At 53.3% G+C, this 13,102-nt stretch overlaps 2 protein-coding genes across 2 annotated transcripts in view; one reads left to right on the plus strand and one right to left on the minus strand.

Annotated features, from left to right (window-relative positions):
• The window catches only part of SORCS2 (sortilin related VPS10 domain containing receptor 2), a 585,200-nt gene that overhangs the window by 322,975 nt on the left and 249,123 nt on the right, over positions 1 to 13,102 (minus strand). The window lies entirely within an intron of this gene.
• On the plus strand, positions 6,518 to 9,163 carry PSAPL1 (prosaposin like 1). Its single transcript, XM_006153661.2, has one exon. It carries the CDS (start codon positions 6,535 to 6,537, stop codon positions 8,101 to 8,103), a length of 1,569 nt encoding a protein of 522 aa, XP_006153723.1. The 5' UTR covers positions 6,518 to 6,534; the 3' UTR covers positions 8,104 to 9,163.

Genomic DNA, 13,102 nt, shown 5'->3' on the forward strand with positions numbered 1-13,102 from the left:
GGGGGGGGGAACAGTCCTGGGGGGGTCTATGCGGCACACGCCAGCCTGTGCCCAGCAATGTACTCCCTACCAGGCGCACTCCCAGCAGAAACCCACTGCATACACTCCGCCCGGCTTCGGGCACTGCCAGGAGTGTTCACAGCAACGAGGTTAGAGTGGTCCCGAAATGCACTACCCAGTGTCAGCCCTCAGCGGACACAGACTGTCACAGGACCACAACGGCACCTCCCAGCAAAGGGAATAAGCAATACACAACTACAGGGGGCGACGTGGGTGGGCTCATAAAATCGAGGGAAAGGCAGACAGGAAAGAAGGTACTGTAATAAGTAAGCGTCACAGCTGGGTGAAAGAATCTCTAGTAGGAAGAAAACTCAAAAAAGTACTTTCTGTCATTGAAAAGCAGCTGGGGAGGGACTCGAGGACGCAGCCTGCATCTTGATACACAGACGCGTCTATGTGTCCAAATTCCCTGAACTGCACAATTAAAATGCATGTGTTTAGCTCTGCGTAAGCTCTATCTCAGCAGAATAAAGAGAAGGGTATACAATCACAGAGCTCATTACTGGGTTTTGTTTCTAACGTGGTATGGGTTAGCATTTTGAAGCTACTTTTTTATATCTTAAGGTTCAACGAATGAGAAAATACACATTAAGGATGACAGGAGCCAGACTTCTCACTTTCGAGCAGGGGAGTTCCAAATATTGAAAGGGAGAAAACTAGAATGTACTCCGAGGTCTTGGAAGCTCCCATACGAATCCGTGGTCTTATGAGGATGGACGGATGGAAGACGAACATGTGACATGCACATATGTGTCCGTGTGTGTGTATGTACGTACGTGCTTGTTTCCGTAGCTATGAACATGTTTCTATATTTCTATAAGCACACATCTTTCACCTCCTGCCAAAACGAGAGACGGTCTTCACTGCTCTGTTCACCGCAAGAGCCAGAAGCAACAGCAGCACAGCCGCGGCGAGCACACCTGGGCCCCGACCTTGGCTTCTAAACTCCATTTCCTGGGAGAACGAGCTGCCTGCAGGGCTGGCACAGGGAGGAGTCTGCCACAATTCCTGCGTGAGAACGTACAGCAGGGCTCAAAGAACGATGGATTTGTGTTTAAAAGACATGGGAACGTTTCAAAGCACTCCCAAGGGTTAAATCTGGGCCAATTTAATGATCAAAACAATGAATGATACTAGTGGTTTATGACCTATTAATTAAAACAATAAAAGAAATTTTAAAATAAAATAAAAACTCACAAGTCTTTCAAGAAAAAGCGAAAAGAAAGGAAGGGAGAGAGGGAACAAAGGGAAAAGCTCCTAACTCATAAATGAAGTGCAATAATAAATATAGCAGGGTTAGAAAATGCTGGATGGATGCTCAGATGAGTGGATACAGATTTAATGAGGAACAGAAGACTTACATATTCTCAAAAACCTTGTCTAAATATTACTTATTAATTATAAGGGGAATAGCAGCTTTGTAGAGGAGGACCCTGGCAGAGCTTAACCAAGTGACTAAAGGTCTCCAACAGTGGATAAGCCAGCCGTGCCCTGAGATGGACGCTGGAGGAGCTCAGTGGGTCCCTGCCGAACATGAGGAACCAGGTCTAGTCACAAGGAAACAAAATCAACTGGCCTGCACTCCAGTGTCACAGAAGACCCAGATAAAGGTGACCAGGGTGCCATGGCCAGCACGTGTGTCATGTGCCTCTGGATAGAGCTGCCCTAAAGAAGAAAGCGCAGCACGGAACAGCACTGGGGCCACTGGTCAGTTGGCGCACGGGCTGTGGGTTGGATAATGGCCCTGTAGCGATACTGCAATTCCTGGTTCTGAGAATACGCTATGATTACGTGAGAGGGTGCGCTTACCCCTGAAAAACAACACTGAAGTAACCGGGGTGAAGGAACACAGGGTCTCCACCTACTCTCAGTAGGGAATGACGAGATTGCATGCAAATATATGAGAAACCTCAGAAAGGCTTGTGGGAAAACGGAACTAAAGTACAAGTCGAAGGCCAGCCAGTGGCCTGGTCGTTAAGGCACAGATCTCACATGCCTGACACCATGGCACATGTCCTGGTCCCAGTGGTTTGAAAAACATGCCAGGTGTGTGTGCATGCATGCCCAACATCCTGACAGGGAAACAGAGAAGGGATTGTGGTGTGGCCATCTCCCTCGGGGGTGGTTTCTCACATTCTCTCTCTGTCTCTCTCCAGCAAGTGCTTGTGCCCTACAAGAAAAGAAATTTTAAAAATTAAGTACCCATGTATTTTGTGTAAACAAAATGGAAATCCATGCATAGTTTTTTCAGAATACATACTTTCCCTAAATTTTTGAAGCCCTCCTGTATGTATCCAAAGGTTCCTAAAACAATCCCTATTGTAAAATCAGCCCTTTGCAAACAATATTTCCAGAAAAATATTTGTACCTGTTTTCTGCTCTGCTGCATTTTTTGAGATGATTACATGCTTATGCTAGAGAATGGCATGTTGCCAAAGCCAGAGGGCTGCCTGCTGGAGTTTCAATAGTGCTCATTATGAAGAAGAAGTTTCTATTCCTACCCCTGGAAGGAAAAAGCCACTCACAGATAAAGTGTATGATATGATTACCATTGCTTTAGATAACCACAAGTATTACTTCCGACATGATAAGGGATTGTTTTCTGTCTCGATGGTACAGAGCTTGGCCTTGCCTTTTTGAGAAGAAGTAGTGGCATTTTTGAAGGCCACTTGATCAGTTTGGAACCTGTGGGAGCATGGGGTTGCCATGCAGATAAAAATCAACACTGGTTTCAACTACCACGGCAATTGCAGCAAAAGTAGGGATGCCTTGGAAGGAGGTTTGGAAACAGGGGAGCCAAAGGCCCTAGTGATTCTGGCAAAGTTATTTAGAGGCCTTGTGATTAAACACTGAGCCTTGCAGGATCTGTTAGACAGTTCCTTTCCTCGTGCTAACCTCATTAGGATTAAGCTCATTGAGAGAATGCTCAACTTCTCAGAAGGGTGTGCTAATGAGGCAGATTTACTTTTAAATAGTCAGACAGGAGTGTTAGCTCTCAATACTTGATTTGTTGGAGAGGAGATGAACGGGGAAATTATAGGACTTATGAGAATTTATTGAATTAAATTTGTAGAAAGGATATTGAAACCCTACTCTTGATGCCAGGTGTGTGTGCATGCATGCCCAACATCCTGACAGGGAAACAGAGAAGGGATTGTGGTGTGGCCATCTCCCTCGGGGGTGGTTTCTCACATTCTCTCTCTGTCTCTCTCCAGCAAGTGCTTGTGCCCTACAAGAAAAGAAATTTTAAAAATTAAGTACCCATGTATTTTGTGTAAACAAAATGGAAATCCATGCATAGTTTTTTCAGAATACATACTTTCCCTAAATTTTTGAAGCCCTCCGCCCCACATATGTGTGAGAAGAGTATTCCGTAAAAATTATAGAAGGCCAGGGACCAGCAGTTAGTGTAATGGCTATGTCACTGGATTCCCATGTAGTCGACCGCGGTTCGCGTTCCGAACCCAGTGGCTTAAAACTCACGCCGGGCGCGTGTGCGTGCATGCCCGGGATTCAGAGAGGAGAATGGAGGAGAAGGAATTGCGGCGTGGCCATCCCCCCTGGGGGGTGATTTCTCGCTTTCTGTTTCTCTGTCTCTCTCTGTCTGTCTAGAGAGTGCAACCTGATAGCAAAAACCCCCTAAAAAAAAAAAAAAAATTACAGGAGGCCATCATTTGGAACTAGCTCCCGCTGTAGGCCTCAACAGACCAGACCAAAATGAAGTCACTTGTGCTAAAATGCCCTCTCACCCAACTAAAATCCTTAGGAAACTGAGGATCCCAAAATAGACCAGTTTTTCCCGAAAATGAAAGATTGAAGTTTATTTGAACTAGCACTATAAAGAAATATAACATGGGGTTCAATAGGTGGTATGGTGGCTAAGGCACTGGACTCCCATGTGGTCAACCACGGTTCAAGTCCCAGACCTGGAGCTTTGAAAATCATGCCAGATATGTGTGTGTGTGTGCCCAATATCCTGACAGGAGAATAGAGAAGGAACTGCAGCATGGCCATGCCCCTGGGGAGTGATTTCTCACTTTCCCTCTCTGTCTCTGTCTCTTTCCAACAAGCACACATGCCCTATGGCAAAAAACTAAGTGGGGGGGGGGACCCTCTGGAACACCTGTGACTTTCTTAGGAATGTGAACTCCTGCTTTGCCTCACCCCTGAGTACCAAGCATCTGAAACAGGACACTTAAAATATCTCAAGATGTGACCTAGATTCATTGAAATTTTTGTTTTATAAACACCCTGATTGCCCGAATACATTCCTTCTTTACTTGCAGGCGGTTTCTGCACTTTAAAGGAGCGAGTCGTCCTGGGCCCTTACAGAATTTAGCCTTTCACTGCAGGCCCAGGCTCCTCGCTGTTCTCTTTTCCCATTTAAGACTTTTACCTTCAAAACCATTTTGAAATCTGTAAGACCTTGGTGCATGGTATTCGTGGACTCACCAAGGGGACTGAGGAAAGGACGTGGGACTGTCATGTGGCACAAGCAGGAGGTCAGGGCTGCCTGGCGGGGCCCTGGTATGAAGTGAGTTCGCCCTATGAGGAGGGTCTTCTGTTTGCTTCAGCCTCGTGCCCTGAGTCCTCGTAGGACATGAGTGGGTGCTCCATAAACACCAGGTGAAGGGCTGAATAGATTCGTTGAGACGAATCAACATGTACCTGTTTGGGCCAAACCTAGATAAGCACACCCCACGTCTTCAGCCCTACCTTCATGTGTGAACTCAGCAAGCCGACTAGCTGCCAGCCCTGCAGCTGAGACAACCCAGGGCCACCTTTTCCCTAAGACTGTCCCCTCCTATAGTTCCAGGGATTGTAGTCCTTGAAAGACAGTGAGAGAGCTCAGCTAATACTGCTCTCCGTGTTCTTCTCCCACCCACCCCCCCAGTCCAGCAAGAAGGGCGATGGGACGCACCCCATCTGCATTCCCCGGATGAAGCTATTACATCAGGCCAGGATGCCTGACCCACATAGCTGGAAGTACGTTCCTACTGAGCAGCAAAGCCATAGAAGCCGGGCTGAGGACACCCATGTGTGGGGCTCACGACCAGCCAGGCTGCAGGAGGCCCCGAGAGAGCCCCACCATTGGGCCCCCTGACCTGCCCACTCCCTTGGAGGGTCCCAAGGAGGCACCCATGGCAAGCCATGTGGCAATCAGGTCAAAGGCAGGGCTGGCCCTGGAATCCCCCATTTAATAAACAGGATCCAACTCAACACACCTGTGTATGCTTGCCCAACAGTGACTCTTGCTTAAGAATTATTTTTAAATCCAAGGGAGGGAAATAAAAAAACAAACAAAAAAAAAACAAGGTAACAAGTGACACAGAAGGGAAACAAACCCCTTTTCTGTATGTGTACTTTCAACAGACCTCGATGCATGCCTACTACAGACCGGCCCACACTCTGCCTTGGAAGGAAGTTTCCAGAATGAAGAAACTGACGAGGCGTAGGGACTTAGTTGGGATCAGCTGACAGAGACACCGCTGTGGAATCAGTGGGCTTCTTCTACAGATGAAGACATGAAGCTCAATTAGACTAGTCACAACCCGTGAATCCCAGGGCAGGATCAGAATTCAGGCTAGGCATACAACTTTGAGACCAAGCTAAAAAACAGCAGCTTCAAGGTCTGATTGCATGTGGTTAAGGGAGCCAAATCCCACAGGGCTGACCCCAGCCCACGTCCCAGGCTCGATGGCTTGAGAAACATGCCAGGCACATGCGTGTGTGTGTGTGCCCCAAATCCCAACAGGATGGAGAAATGGAGGAGGAGGGACCCCCACTTCACTGCGTGGTGCTTTCTCCCTCTCCTTTTCCTCTCTCTTTCCTCTCTGGTAAGCATACATGCCTTCTAGCAAATACATAAAAAAGAAAGAGAGAGAAAGAAAGAAAAAGATAAGAAGAAAGAAAGAGAAAGAAAAGAAAGGAAGAAAGAGGAAGGAAGGAAGAAGAAAACAAGCAAGCTGCAGCTTTGGTGTGTGGCCAGTTACCCAATTCCTTGATCTTCTGGCAAAGGAAGTACCTTGCAGAATGGGAGGGTCTTATATTTTAGGAGGAGACCCGTACCACGTGAATACGTCAGGATGGAGCAGTGAGTGATGGGGACTGGTGTCCCAGAAGCTGCTGCAGCCCAAGGAGGTGGAATGAGCCAGCCCAGAGGCCCAGGAGGGTTTCCTGGAGAAAGGGACCTGCCTGGAATTGAGCTTTGTTCAAAGACTAGCTAGGTTTTTGTTTTTTTAAAGAGTCAGTTTATTCATGGGAGAAGAGGCGAGACCAAGCAGAGTGCATTCCATACAAAGGCCAAGAGGCAGAAGCCAAAGAGACCTGTGTAGGAAAGGCCCTGGGGCAGAGCTGTGAGTCAGGTTGCAGGAGTGGCTGGGAGGCGGAGCACCGTTGCGCTGACTGGGGGCCAGGCAGGAGAGCTGGGTTTATAGCAGCAGCCAGGCTAGCTGCTGCCGAGGACTGTGCAGCATGCTGTGTGCGCTGCTTCTCCTGCCCAGCCTCCTGGGGGCCACCACGGCCAGCCCGATCTCAGGCCCCCAGGAGTGTGCAAAGGGCTCTGAGGTGTGGTGTCGGGACCTGCAGGCAGCAGCAAGATGCGGGGCCATGGGGCACTGCCAAAGGACTGTCTGGAGCCAGCCCACCGCCAAGTCCCTGCCCTGTGACATATGCCAGGAAGTGGTGGTCGCTGCCGGCAATGGGCTGAACCCGGACGCCCTGGATTCCGACATCCTGAATCTGGTGATGAAGACCTGCGCGTGGCTTCCCAGCCAGGAGGCCTCAGCCAGATGCAAGCAGATGGCAGATGCTCACAGCTTGGCCATCCTGAGCATGATCCACGGAGACCCGGCCAGCGCCCCAGCACAGGTGTGCAACTCGCTCAGTCTCTGCGAGCCGCTGCAGAGGCACCTGGCTGCTCAGGGGCCACTCTCTGAGGGGGACGTGTCTGAGGCATTGGTTCCTTTCATGGTCAACGGGCCCCTCAGCTTCCACCCTGCACAGGTGCCCAGGGGCGCTATGTGCCGGGACTGTGTCCGGCTCCTCTCCTGGCTGCACGATGCCATGCAGTCCAACTTGACCTTGTCAGAGCTGAATGTCCAGGATCACTGTGAGTCCTTGGGGCCAGGCCTGGCTCTCCTCTGCAAGAACTACACCCTCCAGTTTTTTGCCTCTGCTGAGCAAACTCTGAGACTTCTCCCGCCACAGGAGGTCTGTGGGAAGGGGGGCTTCTGTGAGGAGGCAGGAGAACCTGCCCACCTGGCTCACGTGGATGCCGTGGATGAGGACCCTTCCCTGGAGCTGGGTTGGCCGAGGAAGAGGAGCGAGCTCCAGATGACCTCTGGTGTGACCTGCGAGGTGTGTCTGAAAGTGGTCCAGGAGCTAGACCAGTGGCTCCAGTCCAACAGCACCGCGGCGATGATCAGTCACGCCCTGGAGCGCGTGTGCTCAATCATGCCCGCCTCCATCGTCCAGCAATGCATCACCATGGTGGACACCTACAGCCCCTCCTTGGTGGAGATGGTGAGCAGGGTCACCCCAGAAAAGGTATGTACCACCATCCGGCTGTGTGGCAGCCGGAGGCGGGCCCGGGCAGTCCATCGGGCCCATGCAACCACGCCGTCCCGGCAGCTGAATGATCCGGAAAACCAGGGCAGCTTCTGCAGTGGGTGCAAGAAGCTGCTAGACAAGTCCTCCCAGAATCTGGACCGCCAGAGCACCAAGAGGGAGATCCTGATGGCCTTCAAGCGCGGCTGCAGCATCCTGCCGCTGACCTACATGATACAGTGCAACCACTTCGTCACCGAGTACGAGCCCGTGCTCATCGAGAGCCTCAAGGACATGATGGACCCCATGGCGGTGTGCAGGAAGGTGGGGGCCTGCCATGCCCCCAGGACCCTACTGCTGGGCACCGACCAGTGTGTCATGGGCCCGAGCTTCTGGTGCCAGAGCTCCGAGGCCGCCAGAATGTGTGATGCTGTGCAGCACTGCGAGCAGCACGTGTGGAAGAGGCCCTCCTCCCAGGATGGGGCCCAGGCGTGATGGAGCCCCCAGAGACCCAGGGCCAGCCGCGAGTCTCCCAGACTCAAAGGGCCCTATGCAGTGGGCGCTGTCCCCATCCCCATTACACAGATGAGAAATAGGCCCTGAGGGGGCAGGCTGGAGGAGGGCAGAGCTGAGATTCACAGCCAGCTATTTCCGATCCCGAAGATCTGTCTCAACAACTACTCCAGGTAGCGCTGACCTTGCAAATATCTTTAAGAAACTGGAACAGATGATGTCCACCACCCCAACTCTGGCCAAAATTGTCCCTTAGTCACGGTCACCGTGATGTTGCCGATGGTCTTGGGAGAGCCTGGCAGGGGCTTTAGGGCCCCCGCTACCCCTTGCTAGACAAACATGGCAGCTGTGAGACAGCCTGGGATCATGGCTGGGTGAGTGAGGCAGGCGCTGGAGGGAGGTGTGACAACAGGCCACGACTAGTGGGACCGATCCCTCTTGTCAACAGCTGGGGCCTGGGGGCCGGGACTCATCTGCAGCCACCATCACTCAGGTCAGAACTTCTCAACCCAGGTGCTTGGAGTGACCCCACAGGTACAAGTGAGCGCTCCCTAGACTCTTTGGAGAGGAGTCTGAGGCTTTGGCCCAGTTCTCCGAGAGGAACTGGGGCTTCTGGGTGGTCCTTCCAATGACTCAGCCCACCTTGGGGACCCTTCTCTTGTACCCCAGCTTCTCAGCCACCCTGGTAATGAGCAGAAGGAAAGTCTTGGAGTGTGCTAAAAATCCAGAGGGCAAACTATGCTGTGTGAAAGCCCCAGGAATAGCCCAGAGGGTGCTGAGCGGCTGCTGGGCTGTGTGGGAGGGAGGGTCAAGGAGGGCCTGTGACGCTCGGCACGCCCCTTCACCTGCCGAGCCACCATGTCTAGTCTGTGGGACAGGGATGGGCACGCCTGCCTCCTGGGGATGTTGAGACAGTTCAAGGAGATGCGGATCTCAACCCCCACCAGAGAGCAGGATCTGTCTGCCTCCAGAGACCAGCGGAACCCGTCTCTGGAGGCCACTTGGGTCCCCAGAAGAGTCCTGCTGTGCGCCTACTTCATAAACCACAAGCATAAACTAAATGGTGTTTGCCGTGTTTTTGTCCTCACAGAAAGCTGTGTTCCCAGGGCTGCTGTGACAGCCCCTCCTAGCTCGTCCATCCAGGTGTCCCTCCCCGGGAGGCCTCCCTGGGGCTCAGCCTGCATCAGGTACCCACCGAGGTCTCCTGTGCTGTGTGGGCCAGCACTCGGAGAGCCCACAGGGATGCCTGCAGTGTGGCACCTTCCCTCTTCCCGAGCCCCAGCACAGCACTTGTGGGACACACACAAGTCCCTGTGGCGGAGGCACCATCCCGCAGGAGGGAAGCAAGTCCCATTCAGGTCACTCTCCTCTCTAATTAGAGGCCCGACTTGGCAGAGACAAGAGAGGCACACCTGGGCTCTCAGGTGGGAACAGCCCTGGCCAGCACCTCAGGGGCACAGGCATGCCGGGCTTCTGCTGGCTGTGTAGCCCTGGGGTATGAGGCCAGCCGGGGCTCACGCTACCCACTAGGTTCCAGATATGGCTATGAAGGGACAGCTGGGCTGACCATCTGCAGTCTTCCCCCAAAGGCCACCACCAACTCTAGGAATGGTCACACCTAGGACACCCCCCAGACTAGGATGGAGCTGCAGCCCAGACACACCTGTTGACAGTGATGGGTGACATGTCACAGCTTCCCTGACGTGAAATGCCCCCACAATGTCACTGGCCACAAAGACTGGCCTTCAAGAGGCCAGGAGAAGATAAGTGCCACATCCCCCAAGGGACCGGTCTACACAGAGCTAAACTGCTTTTCTATCCTTTGGCTCTGAGCTCACCCACCTTCCCTCCACCCAGAGCGACTGCAGCAGCGGTCAGGATGAGACCTCTGCATGTCCCTCCCCTCTACACCCGCTCCCTGCCAGGCCTGGACCCAGCTGCTCCCACAGACCCAAGGACTGAAGACATTCACATGTTGGCTAGCTACAGTCCACGTGTGGAGCATGCCTGGCAGTGACCCCACAGGTCCAACTCTGTGCCTGGGGGTGGCTGGGCCCCGGTCCTGAGCACTGCATGCTTCCCACCCAGGTACAAGGGCCCGTCTGCTCTCTCCATTGCCCGTGTCATCACTGGCCCCACACCAAAGCCATGGAGGCCTCCAGCAGGGTCTTGCTCCCCGACCAAGCCCAGAACATGGTAGACACTCAGCCAACATCTGTGTGGGTGGCAGCCTCAGTGCTATGGCAGAGAGGCAGGAGGGACGAGGGAGGATACTCTGGGGGTGAGAGCGGCCGCTGCCACTTGGGCTTCACAAGTCTGTGGACCCAATGCCCACTCCATCCAGGGGCTGGAAAAGGATTTTCAGAAGGAAAAGGGCCACACTCAAGTTTCCTCTCTTTCCAAACCTCAGACCAGTGCTGACATGGACTTGCCAGTGGGGTTCCTGCCCCAAGCCTGGACTTCGGTTTCATTTAGGGTCCTGCTCCAGTGCAAGGGATGGAGTGAAGCCAGCTTCCTTCAATTACTCAGAGACTGTCAAGAGCCCGAGCCCACCACATAAGGGCTTGTCTTCCCGTTCCAAAAGGCCCCCTAAGTGATTCCTGGGGGGCTGCGGCCGAAGACCTGTGAGTGCTGGATGCCTGTTCATGCCCCTCGCAGCAGGCCTAGAAATGACCCCATCGCCCCAGGTTCCCTTCACTGAGACCTTCCTTGTATGGAGGGGTCCAGCTTCCATGACCTCCCCAGTAGGGTGGTCCTCATGGCCCCATTGCTCTGAAACATGGCCCCCTTGTTACCTGGGGTCAGGCCTGACTCGGCAAGACTAGACATTTCTAGAAGCCATGCAGTGGAGCAGAGAGAGCGCAGGCTTTGCAGATGGGCACGTCTGAGGCCCACTTTGCCACTCGCTGTGTGACCTTGAGCCAGATACTTAAGAGCTCTGAACCTCAGTTCCCCCGTGAACATATGGATAACAAAAGTACCCTCCCCAGTGGGATGTGCCCGGGGCCTAAGTGAGGTAACCACGGCAGAAGCACCCTCATGCCACCAGGCACACACATCGATGCCACAGGCCTCCCTCCCTGCACCAAGGCTCTGCCGTCTCCTACAGCGGAGAGAACATGGCAACCCAGCTCGAGCCTGTGCCAGCCGGAGACCTGGGAGCTGTGTCCAGCCCTCCCAGCTTCAGTGTCCAGAATGTCCTGAAAGAGCCTGCTGGCCAGGTGACCACTTACAATCAACCTGTCTGATTGCCCCATAAACACCTGTTTTTTTGAGTCAATCTAAATTATGATGTTGATGAAGAGAATCCGACAGGCCCAGCGGTAGTGGATAAAAGAGAAGCAGTTCCCCCTCTGTCTCTCTCCTCTTCCTCATGATTTTACCAAAAACAGAGAGAGAGAGAGAGAGAAGGAAGAAAAGAGATGGAATTTTGCTCTCAGTAATCGAAATATTTTTTTTATTTCTGAGTCTTCCCTTCAGGAAGTGGCATCTATAATTCTTTGAAAACATGGTGCCCACTAAGGGCTCCCAGGAGCCATCCCCAGGTGAGCGGTGTGTCCCTTTGAGAGCTAGGTGGGGTCCCTGGCCAGCAAGGCCAGCAAAGCCTTCCTCAGTTATCCACCCGGCTGAGGTGGAGACAGCCCTGGCTGGCCCCAGACCCGTGATCTGCTCACTGAGAAGAAGAAAAGCTGTCTGAGGAATAGCCAACCCAGGGATGCCTCGCCAGGAGTAACAGGTCTGGTGCACAGCGGCAGCTCCCCACCTCGGCCGGCAGCTCCAGGTCTGCAGCTCAACACCGCAGCAACTGTGGTTCCGTCCAGGGCAAATGTGCCGATGGGTAACGGGATGTGGAGATGGGAAACCACGATGCTTTCTGGTCCTCCCAAGTCCCTCGGGGAAAGGGCCGGCGAGTCACCCTTCTAGAAACCTGGGATGCAGGCCCACTCCCCAGGACTGGACCATAGCTCCTGGTGCCTTGATCTCCCTTCTGTAACCAGGAGTCGGGCTACATGGAGTAGTCCAAGCTGAAAACCCCTGGGAGCCCAGAAGTGTGGACAGTAGCAGGGCCTAGGTCCGTCCAGCTGTCTGTCCTGTAAGAACGCCGGCCCGCTGCCGCCCTCCCTCCAGTTCCTCCGGCAGGGTCAAATTCCCAGACTGCTGATGTGCGACTTGGTGATTCCTGGATGCTGACAGCTCAACACTGCGATTTTAAGGTCCTCTGCTGGCCAAAGCAAACAGGCCTGAGGATCAGACAGGCCCCTCCACAGCCATGAGTCTGCTGCTATCAAATGAATGCAATCGAGGGCCCAGGCCTTCTGACAACTATGTGATGCGTCAGAAGCTTGGGATGCTTCCTTTTGAATCCTTGACCAAGCCCAAGAAAGGAATCAAATGGCTCTGGCATCAGGTCCTGATCCTGGAGGGGACTGTATATGGCTTGAGCCACCATCATTTATGTAGGATGTGGTCATAATTGCAAAATCAAGAGGAAAGTTTTGCTGCTCCCAAACCAGTTTCTCAGGCTGGCCTACCCGAGGACAGGAGGGAAACAAGCCACCGGGACAGACGGGCAGAGAGGCACCCTCCTCAGGCAGGCGCCTTCGCCACGGGCTTGTCTCAGTGGGGAGCTTCCTGCTCATTTTGTCCCCACGGGGACAGGCAGCAGTTACTTGCCAAAGGTGACTCAGGCCAGTCCTCGGGACTCCGGAGGCAAAGGCCATCCACTATAGTCAAGACAGGGGCTCGGGGTGGGCAGTAAAACTGGAGATCTGAGGCTCTGGCATTGCTGTGCTCTCAGCTGGTCTTAGTGAGGAGAGTCTGATACTCTGGACAGTGGAAGGACGAAGGAAGCAGGAGGGAGAGGATCCCAGGCAGCGTCCCGAGGCACCCCATTCCGAGAGGATCCGGGTTCAGTCTGGAGCTCATCCTCAGTGGGGCAAGGTCACGGGAGGGCAGGAGGATGCACTCCACCTTCCTGCTG

The sequence above is a fragment of the Tupaia chinensis genome, unplaced genomic scaffold, assembly GCF_000334495.1.
Source record: "Tupaia chinensis unplaced genomic scaffold, TupChi_1.0 Scaffold000384_1, whole genome shotgun sequence".
NCBI classification, from domain to species: Eukaryota; Metazoa; Chordata; class Mammalia; order Scandentia; family Tupaiidae; genus Tupaia; species Tupaia belangeri.

Bases quoted from the DNA above. Each gene is read 5' to 3' on its own strand.
- PSAPL1 (XM_006153661.2), top strand. From the start codon at position 6,535: ATGCTGTGTGCGCTGCTTCTCCTGCCCAGCCTCCTGGGGGCCACCACG.